We start from the raw sequence: 27,950 nt of genomic DNA, 5'->3' as shown, positions 1-27,950 counted from the left end.
TAGAGCTTTGCAGTGTCCTGTGGGCACAGGGGCCTCTTGTTCTCCACTGAGGAACAACTAAGCTTCATCTTGGCCATGCTGTTGGCAGACCAAAGGCTGCAGCAGCCTGCAGTCCTCATGGGGACAGAAGGGTGGCAAAGAGAATAGGCTTGAACTCATGACTCATATTCAAAGCTCCAATTGTCTGTCCCCATCTGTAAAATAAATTTCTGTCTAATAGACTTGCAAAGATTTAATGAAATGGCCTGTACAAACTCAGGCACGGTGAGTGCAGGGGACAACTGTGAAAACATTTAATTAAAGAAGTCTGGGGCGCCGGGTGGTGGTGGCGGCGCACGCCTTTAATCCCAGCACTCAGGAGGCAGAGGCAGGAGGATCTCTGTGAGTTCGAGGCCAGCCTAGTCTACAAGAGCTAGTTCCAGGGCAGGCAATAAAGTGACACAGAGAAACCCTGTCTCGAAAACCAAAAATAAAAAAATAAAAAGTCTGGGACAATGACCAACTGGAACACAAACTAGCTCTACCTGGAGGCTCCATCTTGCTGGCTATCCATCCTTCAGTCTGTGCCAAATGAATCTGTATCTCCAGTGCTACAGAAGCTTTCATTATACAAATCACATAAAAGCAAAGAAAAATTACCAGGAAATATAGGAACAAGACTCTCCCAGAATGGGTGAGAGGGTGGGCTCTCGACAGGACAAACATCATCAGAGACATCCCTTCAGGAGGTAAGGACCCAAGTCCTGTATGGGGAGGCCAGGCTGAGGTTGCAAGGGAGAAGCCAGAGTTAAGCATGTAGCACTTCTTGATGATGTGCTTGAGATGACTCCATCTGCAGCACCCACACCAATGCTGACAGTGATCTATCACCAGCTACAGGGGCTCCAACGCCTCCGGCCATCTGCAGCACCACACCAATGCTGACAGTGATCTATCACCAGCTACAGGGGCTCCAACGCCTCCGGCCTCTGCGGGCCCTGCTCCCACCTGCTCATACATGGAAGTAGTTCCCCACCCCTATAAGTGATTTAGAAATAATAATAAAAGGAAAAGCCCAAGAGATTTAGCTTCGTCTTGGGAGGCAGACAGGTCTTTCATAGAAAAGAGGCGTCTCTGGAGTGCCTGTCCTCAGTAGCTGTGCTGCTGGTGCAAGTTTCTTGGCCAGCAGGGCAGAGGCAGATGTGGTGTCCACACTGAGGTGCTGTCATCTTTCTCCAGGACTGTGACATCTGGCAAGGAAATGGGAGGGAAAGTCAAAGGTCAAAGCCGACTTCCTGCTGAGCAGAGTTCCTGAGCAGAGGACAATTTTAAAAAGAGAGCAGGGTCCCTCTGTGTAGATTTGTTTAGCCTGGAAACTCACTATGTAGCCCAGACTGACAACAAATTGCCTGGTATTGCTGGGATTAAAGGTGTGCTAGAGTCTTGGTTTTTGTTTTTGTTTTTTTTTTCTTTGGTTTTTTTTTTCTTATTGATTGATTATGTATACAATATTCTGTCTGAGTGTGTGTCTGCAGGCCAGAAGAGGGCACCACCAGACATAATTACAGATGGTTGTGAGCCACCATGTGGTTGCCGGGAATTGAACTCAGGACCTTTGGAAGAGCAGACAATGCTCTTAACCACTGAGCCATCTCTCCAGCCCCTGTTTTGTTTTTTGAGAGAGGGTTTCTCTGTGTAACAGCCTGGCTGTCCTGGAACTTACTCTGTGGACCAGGCTAACCTCGAACTTGCAGAGATATGCCTTCCTCTGTCTGCCCGAGTGAGTGCTGAGATTAATTAAAGGCACGCGCCACCATCACCCGGCTTTGTTTTGTTTTTTGAGAGAGGGTTTCTCTGCAGCTCTGGCTGTCCTGGAATTCCCTCTGTAGACCAGGCTGGCCTTGAACTCACAGGATCTGTTTGCCTCTGCCTCCGTAAACTCACCAGAGTCTTGATATTTAATGGAGAGCTTAGTGATCTTCCTGTCACAGCGTCCTGAGGGCTAGGATTACAAGCTTGCATCGCCATACCCTGTGCCAGCGGTCATAGTTGCAACACAAAGAAAGAGGGCAGCAGAACCATGGTGTGGAATCAAAAGGGATCACGATTCTCCTTCCGGTTCCACTCTAGCCAGCACGTTCAAGTGCGTTCTGTTGCGGTGATACACTCCATGATGACAAACGATTCGTGGAAGACTTTATTTTGGCTTACAGTTCCAGAGAGAGATTCCATAATGTCAGGGGAGACATGCGGCCAGAATAGGAAGCTAAGTCAGCACATCTTTACCAGCAAAAGCAAAGTGAAGTCAGTCAGTGGTGGCGCACACCTTTAATCCCAGCACTCTGGAGCAGAGGCAGGTGGATCTCTGTGAGTTCAAGGCCAGTCTGGTCTACAGAGTGAGTTCCTCGACAGTCTCCAATGCTACACAAAAACCATGAACAAAAACAAAACAAGCAAGCAAACAAACAAAAAACTAAAAAAAATAAGAACATACATGGTGTTTAATCCCAGCACTAGATAGACGGAAGCAGTTTGTGAGTTCAAGGCTAGTCTGGTCTACACAGTGAATTCCAGGTTTACCAGAATGCCATAGATCTCATCTTGAACTGGCCTCACCGTCACAAAGACCCATCTTCCTCTGCTTCCTGAGTGCTGGAATTCAAGCTATTTTTTCTTGAAGCAGATCTCACTATTGTAGCCCTGTTAAATAAATTAAAAAAAAAAAAAAAGAAAAGCTAAAGGACAACCTGGTTTACACATTGCGATCTTGCTTTAAAAAATAAAATAAAAGTAAGCACAGTATTTATCTCAATTAGAGGAGGTCAGATTTGAGCTTGTCTGCCTCCCCACCAGATGGTAAGGTGCCTGAAGCTTTTTATCTTTCCAGCCAGCTGCACGACGAAGGAGAGTCCATTAATGCCTGTTTGAATTAATGGAAGTCTGATAGCAAGCGCAAACATTTATTCTGTGCTTCTAAGTATCAGCTACAGTGTGAGCACTTTAGACATAAATGACCCAAAGAGAAAACACCCACCCTGTTGGGGAAATGAGCAACCGAGGTTCAGAGTGGCTGGATCCTACCCACGCTCAACTGGACGGAGATGCGGGCTGTTGGATTCCTAGCTGAAGCTAGTCAGAGAGTGCTCACAGAAAAGGGGGTGCTGCATACAGTTCTGTCACAACAGGACGGTGCCTTGTAGGTGGACATGGCTGTCATTTCAGTCAGCTCCAAGGCCACTCACAATTGTCTGTGTTTTTTGGTTATGCAAAGAGATGGCTTTATTGTACTGTACTCAAAAAGCAAGCTGTCAAAAGAAATTAGCAATTGATTTTTAAAAAGATTTATTATGTATACGGTGTTCTGTCTGCACATATTTCTGCAGGCCAGAAGAGGGCACCAGATCTCATTATGGATGGTTTGTGAGCCACCATGTGGTTGCTGGGAATTGAACTCAGGACCTCTGGAAGAGCAACCAGTGCTCTTAACCTTTGAGTCATCTTGGGCTGGAGAGATGGCTCAGAGGTTAAGAGCATTGCCTGCTCTTCCAAAGGTCCTGAGTTCAATTCCCAGCAGCCACATGGTGGCTCACAACCATCTGTAATGGGGTCTGGTGCCCTCTTCTGGCCTGCAAGCATACACACAGACAGAATATTGTATACATAATAAATAAATAAATATTAAAAAAAAAACCTTTGAGTCATCTCTCCAGCCCCAGCAATTGATTTTGTTGTTAGTTTTTGAGACAGGGTCTTACAGAGTGTAAGCCAATTGATTTTGTTGTTAGTTTTTGAGACAGGGTCTTACAGAGTGTAAGCCAGACTGGAATTCACTTTGTGGAGGAGGATGACCTTGAACTCCAAACCCTCAGGCCTCCACAGAGGTCTGCCTGTCTCTGACTCCTGGGTTCTGGGGATTAAAGACAAGTACCGCCACGCCTGGCCAGCCTTGATCTCCGAGGAGCTAGGGTTGCAGACATTTACGACTATTGGCAGCCACCACCCCTCACTTGATACGGAGTCTTGCTGTGTAGCAGTGTGTAGACCAGATTGGTCCTGAATTTGCCACAACCCTGCTTCTGCCTCCTGAGTGCTGGAATGACAAGCCTGTGGCGTTACATCCGGGTTTATTAGTTTACATATCTTCTGATAGCACAGCCAGTATGTTAGTTTTGTAGACAGGATCTTACTATGTAGACCAGACTGGTTTCAAACAGGAGATCCTTTTGCCTGTGTCTCCCATGTACTAAGATTATACATGTACCACCATGCCTGGCTTGGAAAATATTTTTTGAAAAAAATATTTTGCGCGTGTCTTTGAATATGTGTGCTTTCTGCCACTGAACCATGTTCATTCCCCTCCTTCAAGGTCAAAGCCTTAGCCCTGCCTTTTCTTCTAGCTGCTCTCTTTTGAAAATACGGTGTTGGGGGTGTCTTTGAATATGTGTGCTTTCTGCCACTGAACCATGAACATTCCCCTCCTTCAAGGTCAAAGCCTTAGCCCTGCCTTTTCTTCTAGCTGCTCTCTTTTGAAAATACGGTGTTGGGGGTCTTGAGCCAGGGTCTTGAGCATGGTAAGTATAGACTTTACCACTGTGGACAATCTTTTGAGCTGACTCCAAGCTGCATCCCTGTGTTCTCTACAATATGCTCTGTAATCCCAGACAGGCTGCTTTTCTTATAGTTCAGGCTTTCCTTCTCTTACACGGTTACACAGAAGGTGTAGACAGGCACCCAGGCAAAGATCTGGGCCAGAATAAAGGCTGTAGGCAGATGGTCCTGTCTCTGAGACCAAGGATCTCCCAGGGGAAGCACTTGTTGGGAACCAACAAAATCACCTAATATTGAAGTAGCTTTTGGGCCTCTGAGGAAGGCCTGGCCTTGCGTCTGACCCCTGGCATCATCTCCATCGACAGGAGCCAGAAAAAGAGCCTGTAAAAGGTGACTTTCTCTGGTCACTTTCAAGCTTGACGATGGATCCTTGTTTATCCTTAGACTGTGTACCACAGCACTCTGTTAGAGACCTATGATCAGGGACGACGCGCTCTGAGGACCTCGGAGACAGATGCTTTGGTGGCGCTCAGGTGTTCCTGTTGCCCGTTGCCCGCTCCTTTGTCGTGGCTGTGTTGGGGGGAAGATGGTGATGGGGAGCGCATGAAGAGGCTCCAGGCTCAGGGATGGATAGTTCAGATCTCCATGCGTGTTAACTGCCACTCAAGTGGGAGCCCCCACAGTTCTGAGAGGACAACCCCAGGAAACAGAATTCCACTCTGGTCTCTCCAGCTGTCAGCTGCCAGAGCCTGCAGGCGCCACAGAGCTGAGCTTCAAGCAGGCGCTGCAGGTGGGGTGGGCGGGGCCAGACGGCGGGGGCGGGGCATCGCGTCGGCAGGAATGTGAGTCCGCGCCACGTGGCTCCGCCCCTAGCATCCCGCGGGGCGGCGCGCCCCGCTGCAGACGAGAGTCATGGCTGCTTGGAGACCGCCCCAGGTTGAGGAGCTGCTGGCCGAGGCCCGGCGGGCCTTCCTGGAGGAGTTCGGAGCCGAGCCGGAGCTGGCGGTGTCAGCGCCGGGCCGCGTCAACCTCATCGGGGAGCACACGGACTACAACCAGGGCCTGGTGCTGCCCATGGTGAGGGGTTACCTCGGGGAGCCTGCGGTAGGGAAGGGCTAGCATAGGCAGCGCGGGAGGGCGAGCACTCTCCGGGTGGAAGGCGGAGTGAGGGGTCCACAAACATGAGAGACCCCGGGACGTGCAGTTGTCCACGTGTGAAGACAGGAAGCCGAAGCAGGGAGGGGTGTGTGTGCCTTCTCACTCAAGCCCGCCCTCTGGGGGCTGTTAATCATCGCCCTCAATTTGGAAATATGTACCTCTTAATAATGTGAGGACCAAGGTAGCAATATAGGAGGTTATTAGGCATGGTTAAGCATGTCTGATAATCCCAATACCCGGCAAGCTGAGGCAGGAGAATTGCGAGTTCATGGCCAGCCTGGGCTACTGAGTGAGAGCCTATCTCAAATCAAGAAAACACGGAGGTTTGCCTACAGACTTAGACTTATGCAAAGGTAGACCGTTGTAAATGTTGCCCTCTTGGCCCAGCCCAGAAGAAACGGCGGACCCATAGAGCACTGACGAGGGGCTCAAAGTCACAGACACAGCTCCTTCTAGGTCTGTGAGTGTTCTAGCGTTCAGCCTGGGTCTCTGCTCCTGAAAGAGGCCTTGCAGCACTGCGGAGGCTGGCCCCAGTCAGGGAAGCCCTGTGGCCCTGTTATTGCCTAAGATAGCTATCTGTCCCTTTGGCCCTCAGCTGAAAGCAGTCCTCCGGGCAGAGTCCAGACTAGCGCTTGCTGTAGCTAGCTCCGCCTTGAAGACCCAGGAGGCTGAATTCAAAGCCACCCCCCCCCCGCCCCCCAGGCCAGCTTTCTTTTGAAGATCTTTCTTGAGCCTCACCTCTTTTGCTGCCAGCTAAGCCTATTTACCCCCCAAGCCCTGTTTGTCCCAGACAACAGAACCTTGGGCTTTGAATCTGTCTGCTCTAATCGCCCTGGGGAGACCCAAGCAAGTTCTGGAATCTCAAAAGACAAGAATTTCCCACCTGCAATTGGATATTCCACCAGTCTGCAAAACTTCCCCTCAGGGTCCTCGTGGTTTGTGGGCTGGGAGAGCCTTTATTAGCCCCAGTGCTCTGGAGGTGGAGGCAGGCAGATCTGCCAGGGTTTGAGGCCAGCCTGGTCTCCAGAGTTCCAGGATAGCCAGGGCTACACAGAGAAACCCTGTCTAGAAAAACAAAGAAAACAAAACAATTTTAGAGAGCAAACAGAAACCAAACGATGTGGCCCTGGATGGCCTCACTCTGTCCGCTGATAGAGATTATGCACACCCTCTCCTTCAGGCTCTGGAGCTTGTGACCGTGCTGGTTGGCAGCGCCCGGACAGATGGGCTTGTTTCTCTTCTTACCACCTCCAAGAATGCAGATGAGCCCCAGCGCCTGCAATTCCCACTGCCCACAGCCCAGCGGTCCTTGGAGCCTGGAACCCCACAATGGGCCAATTACGTCAAGGGAGTGATTCAACATTACCCAGGTGTGAGACCCAGGCTGCTTCTGGGAGTGCCATTTCCCCAGCACAAAGTCCCTTCCTCCCTGGTGGAGCATCCCATTGTCATTTGTCCCGGGTGGAGCATCTCACGGTACAGATTAGGGCTCAGAGACCCTGGGAGCTCAGGAACTACCTTAGGTTTCCTTTATATGATCAGAGGAACCAGAATTCAGAGTCAGCTTGCGAGTCTCTGGAACAAGGAGAAAGATCACCCCAGCAAACTCAGAGGGTCGCAGAGGAAGGGTGGGTGGGCTCCCTGAGGTCTGCAGTTTGGTGAGACACGCGTCCTGCCTATGTCCACACTCCCTGCACCCCATCTTACCAGCACCGTTCTTTCCCCTGCAGCTGCCCCCCTCCCTGGCTTCAGTGCAGTGGTGGTCAGCTCGGTGCCCCTGGGGGGTGGGCTTTCCAGCTCAGCTTCTCTGGAAGTGGCCACGTATACCTTCCTCCAGCAGCTCTGCCCAGGTATTGCTTAGGCCCCGCCTTCCTTTTCAGGCCTCTGTGCTCAGAACCTCTTCCCTTACTGGGCTTACGGAGGGAGGATGAGGAGTCCCTTTGATTGTCACTGGAGCCCTGCTGTTCCAATGTGGCCACCCCCTATGCCCTCCCCTGGACCCCAGCTTCCCCACCTCACCCTGTGCCGCAGACTCGGGGTCAATAGCTGCCCGGGCCCAGGTGTGTCAACGGGCTGAACACAGCTTCGCAGGGGTGCCCTGTGGTATCATGGACCAGCTCATCGCTCTGCTGGGGCAGAAAGGCCATGCGCTGCTCATTGACTGCAGGTCAGGGGCTCCCCTCGTATCCCCCACCTCGTAATCAGGAGCTCCCGAGCGGAGTGTGCCCGCTGTTTGGACCCTTGGCTGTGACATCTCCCTCATTCCAGCTTCATTCCCCCCAGGTCCCTGGAGACAAGCCTGGTTCCGCTGTCCGACCCCAAGCTGGCTGTGCTCATCACTAACTCCAATGTCCGCCATTCCCTGGGCTCCAGCGAGTACCCAATTCGGCGGCGCCAGTGTGAGGAAGTGGCCCAGGCTCTGGGCAAGGAGAGCCTGCGAGAGGTGCGGCTGGAGGAGCTCGAGGGTAAGAGTCACCATGTTCTGCCAGGCTCCCCGCTGGGATGTCCACATAGCCTGTGGTCCCTTCCTTCTTCCCAGCTCTGTTCATCGTGTTCTGCTCGAGAAATATAGCCCCCAAATCCTGCAAACCTAGCACGTGCCGGGCAAGTGCTCTGCCAGTGAGCCACATCCCTGCCCTGCTTGAAATCTTAAGCTCGCCCTTTCAGACCAGGCAGGGTGGTAAACACCTTTACTCCTGGCATTCGGGAAGCAGAGGCAGATGGGTCCATGGATGTCTGTGTTCGAGGCCAACTGGTCCTCACAGTGAGTTCTAGGACAGCTGGGACTATGTAGAGAAAGATCTCAAGGCCTGTTCTTTGTCCCATCTCGAAAGCCCTAAAAGTTACAGGCTCAGAGTATTGAACTCTCTCTGTGCTGGCTTCCTGCGGGGAGTCCAGCGTGTCATTTCCTGCAGACTCCCATAGATCTCAAGTGATGGATAGATACAGTTGTCCCATGTTACAGTGAGAAAGAGAGCTCTGAGATTGGGGGGCGGGGCTTTAGAGCCAGGTCTGGGGTGAAGCCCGTCCTATCAGTCCCTGCCTGTACTGAGGAGGGTTCAGTAAGCCGCTGTCCACTAAGGGGTTTGGCCACTGCCCACCAGGTTTCTCTCGCACACCCTGAGGTCACAGGTGGTATGGGGTCGGGCTGCTGAACTCTGTTCCTTCTCAGCCGGCAGGGAGCTGATGAGCAAGGAAGGCTTCCGCAGGGCCCGGCACGTAGTAGGGGAGATCTGGCGAACAGCCCAGGCGGCAGCTGCTCTGAGCCGCGGGGACTATAAGGCCTTTGGACGGCTCATGGTGGAGAGTCACTACTCACTCAGGTGAGGCCGTCTGGGTGGCTTGTGCATTGTGGGCACAGGCGGGTCCCAGGTCTAATCCCTCTCGTTCCTATATCCTCTGGGCATAGGCGGATCCCAGGTCCGTATCCCTTAGTCCTATATCCTCTGGGCACAGGCGGGTCCCAGGTCTAATTCCTCTTATTCTTTTGGGCACAGGCGGGTCCCAGTTTGGGTACAGCCTGGTCCCAGGTCTCTGTCCCTCTCGTTCCTATATCCTTTGCAGGGATGACTACGAGGTGAGTTGCCCTGAGCTGGACCAATTGGTTGAGGCTGCACTCTCTGTGCCTGGGGTTTACGGCAGCCGTATGACAGGTGGTGGCTTTGGTGGCTGTACAGTGACATTGCTGGAGGCCTCCGCTGCCTCCCGCGCCATGCACCACATACAGGTGGGTGATCGCCAGAGCCTGGGAGGACAGGAGAGGTGGGTACCCGGGTCACCCGTTTCTTAGCCCCACTTCTCCCCCAGGAGCAGTATAGCGGCACAGCCACCTTCTACCTCTCTCAAGCTGCCGACGGAGCCCAGGTGCTGAGCTTGTGAGTGTTCCTGAGACTGACGGACACATAAGCGTGGTGGAGGCTGCAGCTCTGCCTCTGGTACCCTCATTCCACATCTGGGTGCTTAATAAAGTTGTGCCTCTTACGGTTGTAGCCTCTGGTGCCACCTGCCTTTGGAGGTGGGTACCTCTTGGGTCAAAGGAATTGTAAGAATCACTGTTCTACCGCTGGATGACACCTCTCTGGCCTGTGAAGAACAGACAGGGCAGCTAAGCAGTAGCAAAATCTTTTATTTTTTAAGTGCAGAACAGAACCAAGGCTGGGGCCTTGTGCTACCTCCAGTTCTTTGGTTACAAGTGGGCTTGGACCCAGGGCAGAATGCAGTCAAGCCTTGCGGTACCTCTACCTGCTTCATGCTTCTCCTAGAGGGCACCTACCCTGCTCTCTGGCTAGAGGTGCTGGCTCTGTGGTCAGCGTGCAACACGCAGGTAGATGGAGCGGCAAAGGAAGGAAGGAGCTAGGGAGAGAAGGCAAGGAGGGGCCCAGCTCCCGGGAGATTCAGGTTTGGAAGAACTGTTGGTCCATATGCGTGCTGAGAGAACCACTGGCGGTCAGTGTCCGGCTCACAAATTCCTGGGTCACATGCCGGGTGAGGGAACCCCCTGCTTCTAGGTGCTGGGTCCCCAGGGTCAGTCCATCTGCAAGGGAAGAAATCGGAAGGGCCATGTGTAGCTCCCTGCCTCTCTGCACCGGCTCTGCATTCCCAGAGTCAGGGTCTCCTGCCCTTGGAGACTCACCCATGAGGAAGGGCTCAGTGGTCGTGCTGTGAGTGGTGGTGATGCTGCTATACTCGCTCTGTAGTGGGTTCTGGAAAAGCCCAGAATGGCTGCCCAGCTGTGGGAAGGGGCCTAGAGCAGGCAGATCAGTCAGTCGGTCAGGATGGTACCACGCAAAGGCAAGGCCAGGGAAGGGCTGGGGCGCGCATGGGGAGACACCCCACCTCCATCCTGGGACTCGATGGTGATGATGCCCTCACGCTCTGGCCCGAAGCCCTCAGTTGTCCTGGCCTGCACCTTGAACTTGTAAGGAACATTCTCACTGAGGCCAGGTACCGTCAGCCGGCTCTCAAGGTTGTCTCCATCCACCCGGAATGTGGTGGCTGAACCTACACAGGGAAGATGCCTTCAGCTCCTGCGGTGCTTCCCCCCACCCCAACCACCCTACTTCCAGAACAGGTGGCACCTCCTCCTTGGACCATCTCACAGGTCACCAGATAGCCGAGGATATCTCCATTGGGCCTCCGCGGCCGCTCCCAGCTCAGCTGCAGCGACTCTGGACTCAGGGCAGTGAACACCAGCGGTCCTGGGGCACTGGGGGTGCTCAAAGTGAAGGTAGAGCCTGAAGGCAGTAGAGGGAGACACCGTCAGTGGGTGAGCGGTAGGTGGGTGGTGACCCAGACGGCAGCAGGAGGCAGACAGCTCACCTGGCAGGGGGCAGAGAGGGCTTTGCGGGTGCACCTGGGATTCAATGGTGATGACACCCTCTCGCTCACGGCCCCAGCCCTCCTGGCTCTGGGCCCGCACTCGGAACACGTAGGAGTGGTTGGGCAGAAGGTCTTCTACCACCACTGAGGTTTGCCCGGGGTTAGGGATGTTGAGCCGATGCAACTCGCCTAAGAGGTGGAGTGAAGGCAGGAAGCAGGACCACATTTACTCCCACTGCTTGCTGGATCCCTCCCTCCCCTTAGGCTGCTATTCAACACCTCAGGTCTAACCAGGTCTGCCTGGGGTTTGGGTACAGTGTGCTATGCTGGTTCCTTGGCTGTAATGAGCAGAGGGCTAGGGGTGTTGTAGCTCAGTGGTAGAGCCTTTAACCAGTAAGAAGTCCTGGGTCTGAGCCCCCGCACTGAAAGAAGACATCTAAGCTAAGTGGAACCTATTGACCCACTCGAGTTCTGATCAAACCCTGTGCTCCAGTGAAGGGACCTCCTGTTAATGTTGAGTGTGCACGCCAAGGGCATTCCGTTTCCCAGTTCTCACAAAGGCTGGAGCCCTGCGTCTCTAAAACCTCATTAGGCAAAACCTAGTTTAGGCCCAGAGAGATGTACTAGAGGCTCAGGAGAAGGTAGGTGGAGTGAAGGGGCTTGGAGGACCAGGAGAATGGCTGGGAGGGGCATCTGTGCTCAGTAGACTTGGGTGGGTTCCTGGCCCGGCAGCTACGCTACGGGACAGGCTTGGGAGCATTGCAGCCAATAGTCACCATGCCTCACCGCCATTTAGTAGTTGGTACTCCACACTGTAGCCCAGCAGGACTCGGTCACACTGTGGCTCTTGCCAGCTCACTTTCAAAGACGTGGGCCCCAGGGCGGAGAACACCAGCCGAGTGGGTGTGTCGGGCACACCTGCAGCCCCACGGGAGTCTGGATATTGGAGACCACAGTCAGTTCAAGACAGGGTATGGGGTCTGAGATGAGTCTCAGTCCACCCCCTGCTCACTTGGCTTGCCTCTCCGGTCAGGTAGCTGGACACACTATGCTGTCCAGGCTGCCCAACGCTTCCCACATGAGCCCGGAGTCCCCCTTGAGTCAGCCAGACTCCCCAGCCCACTACCGCTGGCCTTGCACCCTGTTCAGTTCTTGCTCTGTGCCCCAGGGGAGCAGATTCTGTGTTAGGCTTCAGCACTGATGAGGGCGGGGCAGTGGTTAGCTCCTGTGGACGGACAGGGAATCCGAATGCAATGTAGCACAGGCAGCGAGTGCGTGGGCAGAGGCTGTGATGGTGGCCGGGTGGCAGATGGGGCATGGCAGCCACAGACACACGGTGACCACCCCTGTACTACCTGTACCCCAGGAGGGTGCTGCTGACTGCCCAGCCAGGATTATAGAGTCTGGTGAACCCCTGGATGCGGGGATACCCTTCATCTGAGCCCGACTCCAGGACCCAAGGGTCCAAGACAGCGGAAGCCTGCTCCTCCTATTATCCCAGATAGGAGGGAGGCCTAGGGCAGGACAAAACAAAAGTGAGAAGGGCAGTGTGTGTGTGCGCGTGCGTGTGTGCATGCGTGTGTGTGTGTGTGTGTGTGTGTGTGTGTGTGTGAGAGAGAGAGAGAGAGAGAGAGAGAGAGAGAGAGAGAGAGAGAGAGAGAGAGAGGGCAGTATGGAGTATGGGCAGCAGGCCAGCAGCTGTCCAGGAGCTGGATGTAGGAAGGTCAGCGGGCGAAGCAGAGGTCACACTCACCCTGGGAGGAAAGCGAATTGAGGGTGGAGTAGTCCCGGGGAAGCGTGCCTGAGCGAGAGTGCTCTGTGCGGGTCAGAGAGTGGTAGTCCCGAGTGAGGGTGGAGGATGTGCTCAGCACTCGGTGGGACAGATGTGTGCCATAGGCAGCGTTAGCCGCCGTCATTCGGTGCAGGGAGTTGGCACTGCCTGGATAGGCAAAGTCCATCCGGCCGTTCACCAGGTGCTCTGCATGGAGAGAGAGGTCAGTCAGTGAGGCCTACAGCAAGGGGCAGATCATATGGGGCAGGCTGCGGCCCTGGGGGTGCAGAGGGCAGCCTTAAAGATTACAGCTAATTTCTCAGACTACCAGGACCTGGGTTCCCAGAGGCAAACGGGATTATACAAGGCAGTCTTCCAAGCCTGCCTTGCGCCACCGAGCACAGTTAGCCTCAATCAGGAGCTTACTCCCCTGCAGTGACTCTGGCCCAAGGCTTGCCTTCCAGTTCCTGGAGGTCCCTGCATTATCCTCCCTTAGGGAGAGGGTTCCCGAGGCTTGTCTGCACGCATTTATGCAGATTCTGGACCGGCAGGACACTCTAGTGGGCGGTTTAACAGAAACTGGGGACCAAAAGCAACTCAAGAGAGCCCAGGACCCGAGCAGGCGCGCCGGGAAGGCCGTCACCTCCCGGGGGCCGGGGCGTTGCCCCGCGGATCCAGCCGCTGCCCTCCCCGTCCGCGCCCCCCGCAACGCTGCCGCTGTCTTCGTCTGAGCGCCCGCTGCTGGCGGACAGACGCGGGATGAGCTCCGGGGGCAGCCGCCACGTGACGCGCCTCAGGTCCAGCTCCTCCCCAAGCAGGGGCTCGAACTTCCAGCCGCAGCCTTGGGAACAACGAAGGGCCGCGTTGGCACCGCCAGGACGCGGGGCGGCGTCGGGGAGGGTCAGGAGGAGGAGGCCAGCGGCACTTAGGCGGAGTCCAGGGTTGTGGGTATCCCTTTGGGCGACAAAAAACCCTCGCCCTGCTCCAGCCTTTCCAGATAAACTATTCGGTTTTGGCCTCTGCTCAGGCAAAAAGTCTTGTGAAAGCCTCCTGGAGTGAAGTTTCCCTGGTTACTCAACTGCTCTGAGCCTGTTTCCGCTCTGTACAAAGGGAAGTAGCCTCACCCCTGACTGTCTTCCAGGAATAGGGTAGGAGCCCTACGGTGTTAGTAATATTTAAGCAGGGGTTCCTGGTTTATAGAACAGCGGTTTAGATCCGAGCCCATCGGGAAGATAGCTGCAGATTCGAAGGCAGGCCTGTCTACTTCACGGTTGTTAATCTAGCAATACCATATCTCAAATCCTTCCCAACCCCAGGGGTGAAAATAATTTAGCATGCCAAGCTCCACCCAGTGGTGGCAGCGTGTGCCCACCCTGGCCTTAGGCTCAAAAAGGGATGTCTTCCTGGTGATGTGTGATTGGTATCTCACTTCACGGGTTAGAAAGCCAGTTAGTTCTGAGATGGGTAAGTGATCGATTCATCTAGGGTTCCCCCCCCAGAGCCTGAGTGAACCCTTGCAGCCTGAGGTGTTTTGATTATTCAGACTCCCTAGCACAGCAGGCGAACATATCACTTGTAAAGCTGTTGTCACGTGTGCATGAACCTGTAAGCCTGGGACCATCTGTCCCTGAGGGGGGCATTCACATTCTCTCATACACAGGCACACACACCTTGACATGAGGCCCACGGCACTTCTGCCCCTTTGTGTACTCCGGATAGCAAGGACAACAATACCGAGGACCCCCACCTTCCTTTGGTGGACCCCACTCACCAGTGTCATCAGAAACACTGGGTCTCTGGCTGCTGGCTGGGGAGCGCAGGACATCGTCGCTGTACATGAGGTAGCTCTCATAGTCTTCTCCACCCTGGGCATCCACAATGGGGATGTCTGGGATGATGGGAACTGCAGGGCAAAAAGAAGTAAGTCAGGGCCCCTAGCTATGGCCTCTTGTCCCCCAAGTCAACCCTTGCCTGCCACTCACTGGACATGGGCCGCTTGGGCTGAGTGGCCAGGTTGATGATAGCCTCTCTCTCAGGTCCCCATCCTGCCCCATTTCGCGCCTTCACCGTGTAGCGGTATGGCTGGGATTCTCGCAGATTCTCAATGAGCAGCATCCGGTTCTTGGGGTTGTCCACCAGCACCTTCTTCATGGGTCCAATGGGTCCTGGGGGGCAGGGACAGTACTTCAGAGGGACCGCCTGGGTTCAACCTGGCTGCAGCTCCATCACTGCCCTGGAGGTACCAGAGAGCATGAAGCTCCTGAACCCTGCCACCTGCTGAGTCCTTAAATCCCTGTGTAAGTGGTGTAAGGAAAAACTGTCACCGGCTTTTTCAGAAGGACCCCTTGTTGGGTGGCAGAGCCAGCGTGCGATGCCAGGTGACTATGCCACCCACCACCTTGACTGACTGGCAGATGCGTATGCATGCATGTAAGGCACCAGGATCCGAGGCTTGCCGGCGGGCAACAGTGTTCTCAGGATCGCATCTTCCACCCGTGCTCATGGCTGAGGGTCCAGCCTCCAGCGCCATGCTGAGAAGGCTCGAGACTGGCAGTGTCAGGTTGCCAGGCAACCATCGGTTCCATTCATGCTTCAGCAGAGCGATGAGCTCTAGCTGAGCTCCAGGCTTCCCAGGTTGGAGGATTCCAGAACCAGAGAAAGCACAAAAAGAAGGCGATGTCCCACTTTCTCAATATATTTTGGAAAATGATAACTGCAAGATGTGGTGTGCACCTGCTGAAGAGGTGGCAGGTACAGGGACCGGTAAAGTGGCTCAGAGGGTTAGTGCACTCCTAAAGCAAGCCTGAGGGCATTAGTTTGTCCCCTGGATCCACAAGGTGGAAGGAGAGAACTGACTCCTGCAAGTGGCTCTGGCTGTCCTCAGACTCAGATCTGCCTGCTCTGCCTCCCAAGTGCTGGGACTAAAGATGTGCGCCACCACTATCTGGCAATGATAAATATTTTTATTTTTAAAAAAGCAAGCAGAAGCCAGGCGGTGGTGGCGTACACCTTTAATCTCAGCACTCAGGAGGCAGAGGCAGGCAGATCTCTGTGAGTTTGAGGCCACCCTGGTCTACAGAGCTAGCTCCAGGACAGCTAGGGCTGTTACACAGAGAATACCTGTCTCGAAAAAACCAAAAATAAATAGGAAAAATAAATAAATGCAAGCAAAGAGTGCATTGGGGAGGCAGAGGGCCTGGTCTACCTATCAAGTTCCAGACCCGCCTGGGCTTCTAGCGAGACCCTATCTTAAAACAAAGCAAAACAAACAGCAGGTAGAGGCATGGAGGTACACCAAGCACTTAGAACATTCAGGAGGCTGAGGCAGAGGGATTGCCTTGAGTTTGAGGCCAGTGAGGGCTGAAGAAGACAGGCAACACACATGCAGAGAGCAGCGGCAGATAGAGGGCCATCGGCCTGAGAGGAAGGAACTCAGCAACCGTGACAGAGGCAGCTGTCACATGTGACACTTCCAGATGATTAAAGGCCATGAACTACATTCAGAAAGGCCAAGCCAAGGGTATGCAGAGCTCCCCAGAAGGTTGGTGCCTGGCTGGTGTGTTTTGTCAGGAGTGACCTGACCAAAACAAAAAACAAAAACAAAAAAACAGGCTTGCTGCTGGACTGGGACAAAGGGGGCGAGAGTGCCCAAAAACAGGAACTACCTAGACCCCACCCCTCACTTGGGCTCTGTGAGTCTTCCCCGGGAAGTCAAGGAAGCCTGGTCCTTACGGTTGTCCTCGTTGACCAGTCCATAGCAGACCTCGTAGGCTGTGATCTCGCCATTGGTCTCAGCCGGCTCAGCCCAGCTCAACTGGGTCACCGTAGAAGAGACGACATTGAAAGCCAGCCGTCCTGGCTCGCTGGGTACTGGGAGGGAGCAGGAAGAGCTCAATTAGAGGGTCGGAGGGGTGGCGGGGCTGAGCTCTGGAAGGGAGGGAAGGGGGAGGGCTGGGCACACCAAAAGCCGGGGAGCAGACTCACCTTCCTGGTGGGTGCGGCAGGACACCAGGGAGCTGTAGGGCCCCTCACCCTGGGCCCCATAGGCGCACACCTTCATTTCGTAGTCGCAATAGGGATACAGGTTGGTGAGCTCCACGGAGGGCACCTTGCTGTCCAGGAGGTGGGCTTCCGACTCGGAGTCGCCCTGGATCCAGTACTTCACCTGTGGGCGGGTGGTCAGTAGGAAGCAGAAGCGCTAGGACCCCCATTGTATACGAGACACTGGCGCCTCCCAGCAAGGCCGCGGGCAGAGCAGGGGGTCTCCCAGGCAGGGGGAAGACCCCATTCCAGCAAGGAGAGGAGGCCCGAAGCTTAAGAACTCAGAAATAGGTCTTCCCACTTGCAGGGTCACCGAGGGAGAACTGGTACTAAGTGTCCTCCCCCTCCCTTGGGGACAATCCACTCACCATCTGAAGGTGAGTGACAGACCTCCCCGGTGCCCCTCACCTTACCCTGTATCCCATTGGCTTGCCAGGAGGGGGTAGCCAGTTGAAATGGATCTTCCTGGACCCAGCGGCCTTGGCATTGGGGTTCTGTGGGGCACCCAGGTCCCCGCGGGGTGGTGGTGGTGATGAAAGTTCCTGATTTATGAGGCTCCTGTCCGTTTCATCTAGTCAAAGGGGTGTGGAGGGTGGGCAGCAGGCTCAGTATATGTTACCAACAGGGGGCGCCAGAGATTTGTTAATCATCCCAGGCGTCCCAATTTAAAAGTTCAATTAGAATCGGCCCATCTTCCTCTTGGAGTGTTGGTGCCACAGAGGCGGTGGAGAACCAGAGGACTCTCTGGGGGAGCAAGGGGAAGGGATTCGTCTGCCTTCTTTTTCTCTTGGCAGACCAGGAAATGTTCCACAGAGAAATCTGCTCCCTTCTCCCGTCACTACCCACTTTCCCTGATGGTTGCTGAAAAGACTGGATGAACTTGCTCTCTCCCTGGGATGTGTGCTAAGGCTGGGGGAGTGCTTGGAGCCTAGTGGTCACACGACCTCGACCCGTGGCTGTCATGAGGGCAGCCAGCGCATGAACAGTATGCATAGTTCTGAATTCCAGACCACAGTATTCTTTCTTTAAGAATAAGTAACATTGCGGCAGTGGTGCAGGCCTTTAATCCCAGCACTCAGAGGCAGAGGTAGGTGGATCTCTGTGAGTTCAAGGCCAGCCTGGTCTACAAAAGCTAGTTCCAGGACAGGCTCCGAAGCTACGGAAAAACCTTGTCTCAAAAAACAAACAAACAGAACGAGGCAGGCTGCCTGGAGAGATGGGCCAGCAGTTAAGAGTATATGCTGCTCTTGTAGTTTGGTTCCCAGCACTCGAAAGGTGGTTCCCAGCTGCCTTAGCCCCAGCTCCAGGGGTTTGAAACCTCTTCCGAACTCGGTGGGTACCAGCACTCAGATGCACATGCCCACACACAGGCATACAAAGATACACATAATTTTAAAATAGCAAAATTACATTTAAAGACAGGATAAGTATGGGACTGACAAGAAAGGCACCTGCTGTCTGTCACATCTGGTCGGACACCCTGAGCTTGAGCCCTGAGTCCTATACACTAGAGTACACACACACACACATACACACACACACACACACACACACACACACACACACACGTTAAAAGAAGATTAAATATGTCTCAATGAAATAAAATACAAAACAGCCTGACATGGTGGCGCTTCTGTAATTCACTTGGAGACAGAGCTAGGTGACTCTCTAGGAGCTCAAGGCCAGCCTAGCCTATAGAGTGAGTTCCAAATCAGCCGATGCTACACAGTGAGACGCTGTCTCAAAAACAAAACAAAAAACCAAACAAACGAAAAAACAAGAATGCAGATGGTCCAGATATTGCAGGCTGACACTTGTGTGTGTCCTGCTTGTGATCCTACTGTTGGTGATGTTACATTCTTATTAGAGAGTGCCCTGGGCACATGTTTGAGTCTCGAGTCCTGTTAGGAGGTCCTCAGCTCCGTTTCCACCCGCTTATGCCGACCCCAGGTTATCCTCACCTTGCTCCCCAATGATGACGGTGGCTGAGCTGGGCTGGCCCAGGCGGGCTCCGAACTTGGGGTTGCTGAGTTGGACTTGGAAGCGGCGGACTTGGCGGCCACGCAGGAGGGAGTCCACTTCCTGCAGCTCCAGGAGCTTCACCTGTAACTCCTTCCAGGTCTCCCCCGGGTGGAACAATAGCTCACCCTCCACAGGGACATAGTCCTGCAATTGGAAGAGTAGGGGTCAGACCAGGGTTGGGGTGTGAACCAAGCACGTGCCTGGTACACGGGAAATCTCCCACACAGCCAGGTTAACCCAGGGCAGCTGGGATTGTGGGCATGCTCAGGAGGGAAAGAACTGTTCCCTGTAGTGTGGCTCTGAAATCTGGGATTCTGCTGGGCCCCAGATCCTTTTTGGTGGGTGGAGTTCTTCCGTCTATCCTAGCGATCCTGTGTTTAAGTTTTATTGTCTATGTTTGTGTTGAGAGCGTATGTGTGTGTGTTGAGAGCGTGTGTGTGTGTGTTGAGAGCGTGTGTGTGTATGTGTGTGTGTTGAGAGTATATGTGTGTATGTGTGTGTGTGTGTTGAGAGCGTGTGTGTGTATGTGTGTGTGTTGAGAGCGTGTGTGTGTATGTGTGTGTGTTGAGAGCGTGTGTGTGTATGTGTGTGTGTTGAGAGCGTATGTGTGTATGTGTGTGTTGAGAGCGTGTGTGTGTGTTGAGAGCGTGTGTGTGTATTTGTGTGTGTTGAGAGCGTGTGTGTGTATGTGTGTGTTGAGAGCGTGTGTGTGTGTTGAGAGCGTGTGTGTGTATTTGTGTGTGTTGAGAGCGTGTGTGTGTGTTGAGAGCGTGTGTGTGTGTTGAGAGCGTGTGTGTATTTGTGTGTGTTGAGAGCGTGTGTGTGTGTTGAGAGCGTGTGTGTGTGTTGAGAGCGTGTGTGTGTATTTGTGTGTGTTGAGAGCGTGTGTGTGTGTTGAGAGCGTGTGTGTGTGTGTTGAGAGCGTGTGTGTGTGTTGAGAGCGTGTGTGTGTGTTGAGAGCGTGTGTGTGTTGAGAGCGTGTGTGTGTATTTGTGTGTGTTGAGAGCGTGTGTGTGTTGAGAGCGTGTGTGTGTGTTGAGAGCGTGTGTGTGTGTTGAGAGCGTGTGTGTGTATTTGTGTGTGTTGAGAGCGTGTGTGTGTGTTGAGAGCGTGTGTGTGTGTGTTGAGAGCGTGTGTGTGTGTTGAGAGCGTGTGTGTGTGTTGAGAGCGTGTGTGTGTTGAGAGCGTGTGTGTGTATTTGTGTGTGTTGAGAGCGTGTGTGTGTTGAGAGCGTGTGTGTGTGTTGAGAGCGTGTGTGTGTATTTGTGTGTGTGTTGAGAGTGTATGTGTGTGTGTTGAGAGTGTATGTGTGTATGTGTGTGTGTTGAGAGCATATGTGTGTGTGTGTGTGTTGAGAGCGTGTGTGTGTATGTGTGTGTGTTGAGAGCGTGTGTGTGTTGAGAGCGTGTGTGTGTGTGTTGAGAGCGTGTGTGTGTATGTGTGTGTTGAGAGCGTGTGTGTGTGTATGTGTGTGTTGAGAGCGTGTGTGTGTATGTGTGTGTGTTGAGAGCATATGTGTGTGTGTGTTGAGAGCATTTGTGTGTGTATGTGTGTGTTGAGAGCGTGTGTGTGTATGTGTGTGTGTTGAGAGCGTATGTGTGTATGTGTGTGTGTTGAGAGCGTGTGTGTGTATGTGTGTGTGTTGAGAGCGTATGTGTGTCTGTGTGTGTGTTGAGAGCGTATGTGTGTATGTGTGTGTTGAGAGCGTGTGTGTGTATGTGTGTATGTGTGTGTTGAGAGTGTGTGTGTGTATGTGTGTGTGTTGAGAGCGTGTGTGTGTATTTGTGTGTGTTGAGAGCGTATGTGTGTGTATGTGTGTGTTGAGAGCGTGTGTGTGTATGTGTGTATGTGTGTGTTGAGAGCGTGTGTGTGTATGTGTGTGTGTTGAGAGCGTGTGTGTGTATGTGTGTGTGTTGAGAGCGTATGTGTGTCTGTGTGTGTGTTGAGAGCGTATGTGTGTATGTGTGTGTTGAGAGCGTGTGTGTGTATTTGTGTGTGTTGAGAGCGTGTGTGTGTATTTGTGTGTGTTGAGAGCGTGTGTGTGTATGTGTGTGTGTTGAGAGCATATGTGTGTGTATGTGTGTGTGTTGAGAGCGTGTGTGTGTATGTGTGTGTGTTGAGAGCATATGTGTGTGTGTATGTGTGTGTGTTGAGAGCGTATGTGTGTGTATGTGTGTGTTGAGAGCATATGTGTGTGTGTTGAGAGCATTTGTGTGTATGTGTGTGTGTTGAGAGCGTGTGTGTGTATGTGTGTGTGTTGAGAGCGTATGTGTGTGTATGTGTGTGTTGAGAGCGTGTGTGTGTGTGTTGAGAGCATTTGTGTGTATGTGTGTGTGTTGAGAGCGTGTGTGTGTATGTGTGTGTGTTGAGAGCGTATGTGTGTATGTGTGTGTGTTGAGAGCGTATGTGTGTGTATGTGTGTGTTGAGAGCGTGTGTGTGTATGTGTGTGTGTTGAGAGCGTGTGTGTGTATGTGTGTGTGTTGAGAGCGTGTGTGTGTATGTGTGTGTGTTGAGAGCGTGTGTGTGTATGTGTGTGTTGAGAGCGTGTGTGTGTATGTGTGTGTGTTGAGAGCATTTGTGTGTATGTGTGTGTGTTGAGAGCGTGTGTGTGTATGTGTGTGTTGAGAGCGTGTGTGTGTGTGTGTGTGTGTGTTGAGAGCGTGTGTGTGTATGTGTGTGTTGAGAGCGTGTGTGTGTATGTGTGTGTTGAGAGCGTGTGTGTGTATGTATGTGTGTGTGTGTGTTGAGAGCGTGTGTGTGTATGTATGTGTGTGTGTGTGTTGAGAGCGTGTGTGTATGTGTGTGTTGAGAGCGTGTGTGTGTATGTGTGTGTTGAAAGCGTGTGTGTGTATGTGTGTGTTGAGAATGTACACGTGTCTGCTGTGTGTATGGCAGTAATGGTAAGGGTCAGATTTGCACCCGTCAAGCTGGATTTATAGGCCACCCCATGGCAAATTCAAATCCCCCAGAAGAGCATCAGTGCTCTTAACCACTGAGCCATGGCTTAGTCCTCAGATTTTCATGTGTGCACATGGGTGTGTTTACCCAACCACATGGGAGGAAAATGACCTTTTCACAAAAAAGCACTAGGTGGCGCTTCAAATTACCAGTTCAATTCCATGTAGGGGGCTAGTCTGATAACTATGGGAGACCCGATCCAGAACAGAAAAGGAAGTTTGCAAGGAGAAAAATAGGGAGAGATGGGCATGGCGCCCCAAGCCTGTCATTACAGCACCTGGGAGGTTGAGGCAAGCATCTGCTAGTCTGAGCCATCCAGGGCTAGTGGCAAGACCTTGTCTCACAAAAAACAGTCACCCAAACTAAAACAACAAAACAGAATGGCAATGTGGCCCTATTGTCTGGGCCTGGTGTGCACAGGTTACCCTGTGTGGGCTGAATGGGCCTATAGGTCTCACGTAGCTCAGATTGACCTGGAATTCAGTGCCTAGCCGAGGATGATCTTCTGTTCCTACTTCCTGAGAGCTGAGATGGTCGGCCACCATGCCCTGTGTACGTGGTGCTGGAGGGTGAACTCAGGGCTTCATACATGCCGGGTAAGTGCTCTGCCAACTGAGCTACATCCTCAACCCTATTTTTAATTTGAAAATTATTTTTTTTTTCTATTGAGGATTGATTTAGAGCCTTGCCCATACTAATCAGGTGCTGTACTACTGAGCTGTGTCTCCTGGTGGGCCAGAAACTCACTGTGCTCAACGGGTTGGCCCCCTGCCTTTGCTTTCTGATGGCTACTTGTGCCGTTGTGTCCAGCATTTAAAAAAAAATTACATTAGTGCTGGGTAGGTGTCATATGTCTTTAGCTCTTGCACTCAGGAGGCAGAGGCAGGAGGACCTGTGAGTTCAAGGCCAGCCTGGTCCAGAGCAGCCAGAACTGTTACACAGAGAAACCCTGCCTCAAAATAAATAAATAAATAAAATAAAATAACCAAAGTCAGATTGGATAGTTTGGTGACTTGGCTGTCTTGGATCACTGAAGAGTAAACAAGGATGGTTTTGGTAGGTACCTGGCCCATCCACGAGGAACTGATCCTCTTGCCCTGAGTTCTTGGCACTTTGTGTGGGCCATTCCTGGTGGCAGGCCCACTTTTGTCTAGAGATACTTCCAGCATCCAAGGCTTGGGGTAGCAACCATGGAAATCACTGGATATCCCCCGAGTCCCTGAGATGTCCTCTTACCCTCTGACTGAGCCTTACCCGGTGGCCATGGGCTGTGTTATCCTGTGTGCTGTAGGAGACCTGGGATTTGCCATTATCCAGGATGTGCCGGATGACAGGGATGCGGACCACCTGCTCTCCACGGCTCACGGAGTACTCGGGTTGTTCAAAGGATACAACCCCGCTGGCTGCAAAGAACCCAGATGCCGGTCAGGAGCTCTTGGTCTCAGTTCCGTCTTAACACCTTCCCTCCCGCCTACCCAGAGGACTAGCATGGAAATTCCTTCAGCAGTTAAGGGGTTAAAATAAAGTCCAGCAGGCAGCCTGGAACATAGGGACGAGGCACAAGGCAGTCCTAAGAGTCAGGGCTGAGCATCCTGGTGCAGTGGGGAGGGGTCAGGGAACCTCTGGGAACCAGGAGGACTGTCATCAGCATGTCAGGCATCCATTGGGCCAAGGCTTTTATTCACGTGTCCCCCTCGATGGGGAAAGGAGAGTTGGATGTGGGCAAGGCTGTGATGAGTCTGATGGACATTCTCATTTGAACTGAGGATGTAGCTCAGTAGTACAGCATTTGCCTTGCATGTGGGCTTCCATCCCCAACACCATAAAGAGGAGAAAAGAGGGAGCAGCGAGTGCCACTTAGCTCATGTACCAGGTGCTGTGCAGGAAGCGCTTCTATGGCCTCCTTGCAGAGGCCTCAGCCCATCTTACAGAGGGAGACGGTCCTCAGAAAGTAAGTGATTGGCTCAGGCCCTGCAGAACCCAGCCCTACCTTCCTGGCCCCTACCAACCTTGCTCCTTGATAATGGTGATATTCACCAGGCGGCGACCAAGGGTGGCGGTGCCCACAGGAACATCGATAGCCTCCACCAGCAGCTGCTTCTCCTCATCATCTTCGGGCCGGATGAAGAGGGGCACCCGCACATCCACCAGCTCGACACCCTCCTGGAACTCCACCATGCCCCGGGCGTCTAGGGTGCGAGTAAGATATGGATCTCAGGGCCGCATGGGGGGGAGGGGAGGTGGGGCAGGAAGAGAGTGTGTTTCCCTACCCTGCTCTGCAGTGAGCGTGTAGTATCCAGGGGCCACCTTGAGTTCGTGGAAGGATCCCTGCTCCACGTGCTTCTCTGTCAGCTTCAGGAGTGTCTGCTTGGCTGAGTGGGGTGCCAATAGCACTGTGTCCACGATGGTGTGGTCTTGCCTGGGTGGGAGAGCGTCCAAGTGGCAGGGGGTAGGAGGGACGACAAAATATGAGACAGAAGGTAGCGTGGTCTTTAGTGCTGGGCCCGCCAGAAGCCCAGCTGGCTCCACCTCCTCACCCACCCCACCAAGCAGGGCTGGTAAGACAAGGGTTGGGTGTGGGACAGCCAAGAGGCTCCCTCTGGCCAGGCAGCCTGGCTTCAAATTCTGCCTCTGATCCCTGACAGCTAGGTAACCTCAAGCCAGGGATGTGACCTCTGTGAGCCTCCGTTTTCTCATTCGAAAATGGGCTTAGCTAGGGTGATCTCTTGCAGGACCAAGGATTGGCTGGGATGGCCAGGCGCAAAGTGTCTACTGCGAGTCCTCAGAGGTGCTGGCCCGAGCCTGGCTACATGTGGTCCGTCCCAGTTCTGACTCGGTATAGGACCGCTTCTCACACAGCCTCCCCAATAGGGCAGAAGCCACAGGACCTGCTAGTCTGCCTGTTCGGTAGCATGCCTGCTACTGAGGCTCAGCAAGAGGATCTCTGGCCCAGGAGAGGGGAGCAGGGCCATAGTCAGTGGGGCAGGGGCGGATCTGGGCTTTGTTTTAGTTGAGAGGCTGGTTCATGGTAAACGGGTCTCTTAAGTGTCTTAAGTAGTTGTTGGAAGAATGGTCCAGGAGAGGAAGGAATGAAGGGTCTAGTCAATGCCAGATTTAGGGCCTTCCCTTCCTAGGACGTGATCAGAGGCGTGGAGCAGGAGTGGGTGGGTAGGAGGCTGGAGCTCAGGACAGAGGGGAAGGAGGTGGGGCTGTCCCACCTTGTGTATCTTCAACTCACTTTTTCCCGGCATTGGGCTGCTGTCTGTGGGGACAACAAAGGGGCCATGAGCCAGATAGCTTTTGGAATGGGGCATGACCCCCTTGGGAGCTTGAATGAACAGCTCCCATCAAACCCTGGAAATCCTGGCTGCCTGAAGGTAGGGCTCAGTACAGCCAGGCACCCCCCCACACACACACACTCCTGACCTGGGGCTCCCTGGGACTCACCGGAACTTTGTCTGCTGGAGTTTGTGCGCACCGTTGACCTGTCTATATACCTCATTCAGCTGTCAGACAAGGGAAGACAGTTGAGAATAGTCCAGAGGACCTCTTAAGATCGACTGTCATATGCCTGAGGGATAAACCCTGAAACCCAGGCTCTGCTACCACCCAGAATGACCCCATGCAAGGCACATGTCCAAAGGGCCCGTCTCCCTCTTGCCTAGAAAAGTCTAAGCTCTGAACTCGCAGTCCTTGGCTCTCCCACGGGATGCCATTGCACCCACGTATGGGCCCAAGCAGCCGTTTCTGGTCCTCACATTTTCCTCCACCTCCTGGCGCAGCTGGTCACATTCTCGAGTGCCGGGCTTCAAGAGGTTCTCAGTGCAGAGGCGGGCAAGGCGTAGAGACAGCCCGTAGGGTACTGAGTGGGAGGTACGAGCATCATTAGCCCCCTGTACACAAGGCGGTGCAGAGTATGACCTCCGCCAACCGAGCTAAGACTGTTTTCGGTGTGCCAGGGATGCACAGGCGTGAGATTTTTTTTTGGTCCTTTCGGGATGGAACAGAAAGGGACTGAGTCCTGGACCCGCACCCAACACCCAAAGAAAACAGGAAGGGTATGATCTTGGGTCAGGGTACTGCCGAGAGGCGCTGCCCCCAGCCCTGGCCCTCACCAAGCTCTGTGGGGCTGGTGCTGGCGGCATGGGTCGCAAAGCCAGGTCGCTGCACGTTATTGGTGATCTTCCAGCGGACCGTGTCTCGTCCCTTAAGGTTTCCACTGCGTAGCATAGGTGTGTCCAGGTGGTCGGAGGCCATCAGGTTCTCCCGCAGCATATAGTGATCTTCCTTGAAGCCCACCATGTGGCCTGCGGGAAAGATCCTCAGCACCAGCCCCTCCCTAGACCTCCATAGCCACGCCCATCAGGGGGTAACCCAGGGCCTCCCCTTTCTCTGGTCCTGGCTTCACCCACACTTCTCCTCCAGCCTGAAGGGGCTGTCAGATACCCACTGCTCACAGGTGTGCCTGGCCCATACCTCGGTTGCAGCAAGGGAGAAACCCCAGGCAGGCCTAGGAGATAAGAGTTCGAGGTGGGGTTAGGGTAAGGATGGTTGTCCCAAGCTAGACAGGCCTCCCCAGGCACCTCTACTTATAGCCCTTTCGCTAGAAGTACGCACTTGCGCGCGCGCAGGAGTTTGAGGATGATACCAGGTATCCTGCTCTACCGTTCCCCCCCCCCCACACACATCATTCCTTTGACCGAGAACCCAGAGCTAGGCTTGTGACCCAGGGTCTCTCGCTTGACCCCGGAGCGAGGCTTGTGACCCAGGGTCTCTCGCTGACCCCGGAGAGGCTTGTGACCCAGGGTCTCTCCCTGAACCCGGAGCAAGGCTTGTGACCCAGGGTCTCTCCCTGAACCCGGGGCGAGGCTGTGATCCAGGGTCTCTCCCTGAACCCGGAGCGAGGCTGACCCCGGAGGGAGGCTTACTTTGCAGCAGGCACAGTATTTCCAGCAGAGCAGCAGCAGGAGCGCCAGGAGCAGCAGGAGGAAGATGAGCAGCGGAATGAGCCACCAGAAGGAGCCGGGAGGGCAGTCTGCAGGGCGAGAGGAGAAGGGAGGCAGTGCCCACGCCTGCCCGGGCTTCCCGGTGCCACCGGCTGCGCCCACCTGCCAGCTCACCTTTCTTCCTGTGTACCAGCACGGTGCTGTTGGGCCCAGGGCTGCCGTCGCCCTCCACGGTGTAGCTGTAGGTGCAGTCGTCATCTTCATCCCGGAACGAGCAGTACTCCACCACCTCTTCCGCTGGACCCACAGATCGTTAGCAGGTCACCCTGACCCCAGCCCTCCACCCGGGCCACCCCAGGGTCCGGTGAAGTATTGCCTCCTCTGTAGCCTACCATGGGCTCTGAGGAAGAGCGAAGTCCCGGGATGAAGGGGACTGCCCTGCCCAGGGCTGACACCAGTAACAGCCTAGCCTAAAGTTCATCTCCTCCGCTTCCCTGGACTGCATGAGTGTGGTGTCCGGGCAGTAGAGCCGATTCAGGAGGCAAATAGCATCCCATAGGTCGACTGCGTGCCCACCTGGGCCCTTCTACTCCGCTGTGGGCGTGCGCAGTAACTCATCTGACACCCCATTCCGGGGTCTCCGGACTCACGCTTCCCGGCTCAGCAGTGAGCCCCCACCCCGCCCCACACTCCCCCACGGCGGCATTCTGTGCCTCTTGCTCCAACTCTGAATCTCTGTCTAGGTCCTGGAGTATCTCACAACTCGGCTCAAAACCCAGTCTAGACTGCATGACCTCGGCTCAGAGCTCAAGCCTCTCCCTCAGAGAAGTAACCACTCTTTCCTGCTGGGTTCTCCCTGCCCAGACTCCCAACACTAGGTCTCTCGGACCCCTTCCCCCTCCTCCTTCCCTCTTCTCTCCCTCTCCTTCCCTCCCTCTTTCTTTCTTTCATTTGGAGGCAGGGTCTCACTTTGTTGTCCTGGCTGTCCTAGAAATCACTTTATGAACAGAGATCTACCTGCCTCTGTCTCCAAAGTGCTGGTATTAAAGACGTATGATACCATGCTGATGCCCCCTCCTTTTCTCTTTTCTTTCTTTCTTCCTTTCTTTCTTTTTCTTTCTCTTTCTCTTCTTTTTTTATTTTTTGTTTTTGTTTTTGTTTTTCGAGACAGGATTTCTCTGTAGCTTTGGAGCCTGTTCTGGAACTA

At 53.8% G+C, this 27,950-nt stretch overlaps 2 protein-coding genes across 5 annotated transcripts in view; one reads left to right on the top strand and one right to left on the bottom strand.

Annotated features, from left to right (window-relative positions):
- The first annotated feature begins 5,410 nt into the window (after positions 1–5,410).
- On the top strand, positions 5,411–9,674 carry Galk1 (galactokinase 1). Its single transcript, XM_075990106.1, has 8 exons — positions 5,411–5,604; positions 6,866–7,055; positions 7,416–7,535; positions 7,717–7,852; positions 7,969–8,150; positions 8,858–9,008; positions 9,250–9,412; positions 9,493–9,674. The coding sequence occupies exons 1-8, from the start codon at positions 5,440–5,442 to the stop codon at positions 9,562–9,564; spliced, it is 1,179 nt and encodes a 392-aa protein (XP_075846221.1). The 5' UTR covers positions 5,411–5,439; the 3' UTR covers positions 9,565–9,674.
- Positions 9,675–9,791: 117 nt separating this feature from the next.
- Itgb4 (integrin subunit beta 4) overlaps positions 9,792–27,950 on the bottom strand; it is a 34,504-nt gene continuing 16,345 nt past the window's right edge. For 2 of the 4 annotated variants that reach the window (XM_075990154.1, XM_075990153.1), the window contains 23 exons: positions 26,918–27,040; positions 26,726–26,832; positions 26,274–26,307; positions 25,913–26,104; positions 25,556–25,659; positions 25,245–25,303; positions 25,036–25,059; positions 24,068–24,216; positions 23,807–23,986; positions 23,052–23,200; positions 18,778–18,982; positions 17,230–17,387; positions 16,760–16,940; positions 16,508–16,645; positions 14,758–14,940; positions 14,547–14,678; positions 12,758–12,982; positions 11,791–11,940; positions 11,005–11,193; positions 10,764–10,919; positions 10,522–10,686; positions 10,319–10,429; positions 9,792–10,219 (listed from right to left, as the gene is read on the bottom strand). In XM_075990154.1, the coding sequence (XP_075846269.1) occupies positions 10,080–10,219; positions 10,319–10,429; positions 10,522–10,686; positions 10,764–10,919; positions 11,005–11,193; positions 11,791–11,940; positions 12,758–12,982; positions 14,547–14,678; positions 14,758–14,940; positions 16,508–16,645; positions 16,760–16,940; positions 17,230–17,387; positions 18,778–18,982; positions 23,052–23,200; positions 23,807–23,986; positions 24,068–24,216; positions 25,036–25,059; positions 25,245–25,303; positions 25,556–25,659; positions 25,913–26,104; positions 26,274–26,307; positions 26,726–26,832; positions 26,918–27,040 (3,254 nt within the window). In that variant the 3' untranslated portion in view covers positions 9,792–10,079. Of the gene's footprint in view, positions 10,220–10,318; positions 10,430–10,521; positions 10,687–10,763; positions 10,920–11,004; positions 11,194–11,790; positions 11,941–12,359; positions 12,519–12,757; positions 12,983–13,418; positions 13,617–14,546; positions 14,679–14,757; positions 14,941–16,507; positions 16,646–16,759; positions 16,941–17,229; positions 17,388–18,777; positions 18,983–23,051; positions 23,201–23,806; positions 23,987–24,067; positions 24,217–25,035; positions 25,060–25,244; positions 25,304–25,555; positions 25,660–25,912; positions 26,105–26,273; positions 26,308–26,725; positions 26,833–26,917; positions 27,041–27,950 lie in introns of all 4 variants that reach the window. The other 2 variants (XM_075990152.1, XM_075990155.1) reach the window with 2 other exon arrangements.

Source organism: Microtus pennsylvanicus, chromosome 11, assembly GCF_037038515.1.
Source record: "Microtus pennsylvanicus isolate mMicPen1 chromosome 11, mMicPen1.hap1, whole genome shotgun sequence".
Taxonomy (NCBI): Eukaryota; Metazoa; Chordata; class Mammalia; order Rodentia; family Cricetidae; genus Microtus; species Microtus pennsylvanicus.
Note: the sequence above shows the minus strand (reverse complement) of the source record. Positions and strands in the feature narration are given on the sequence as shown.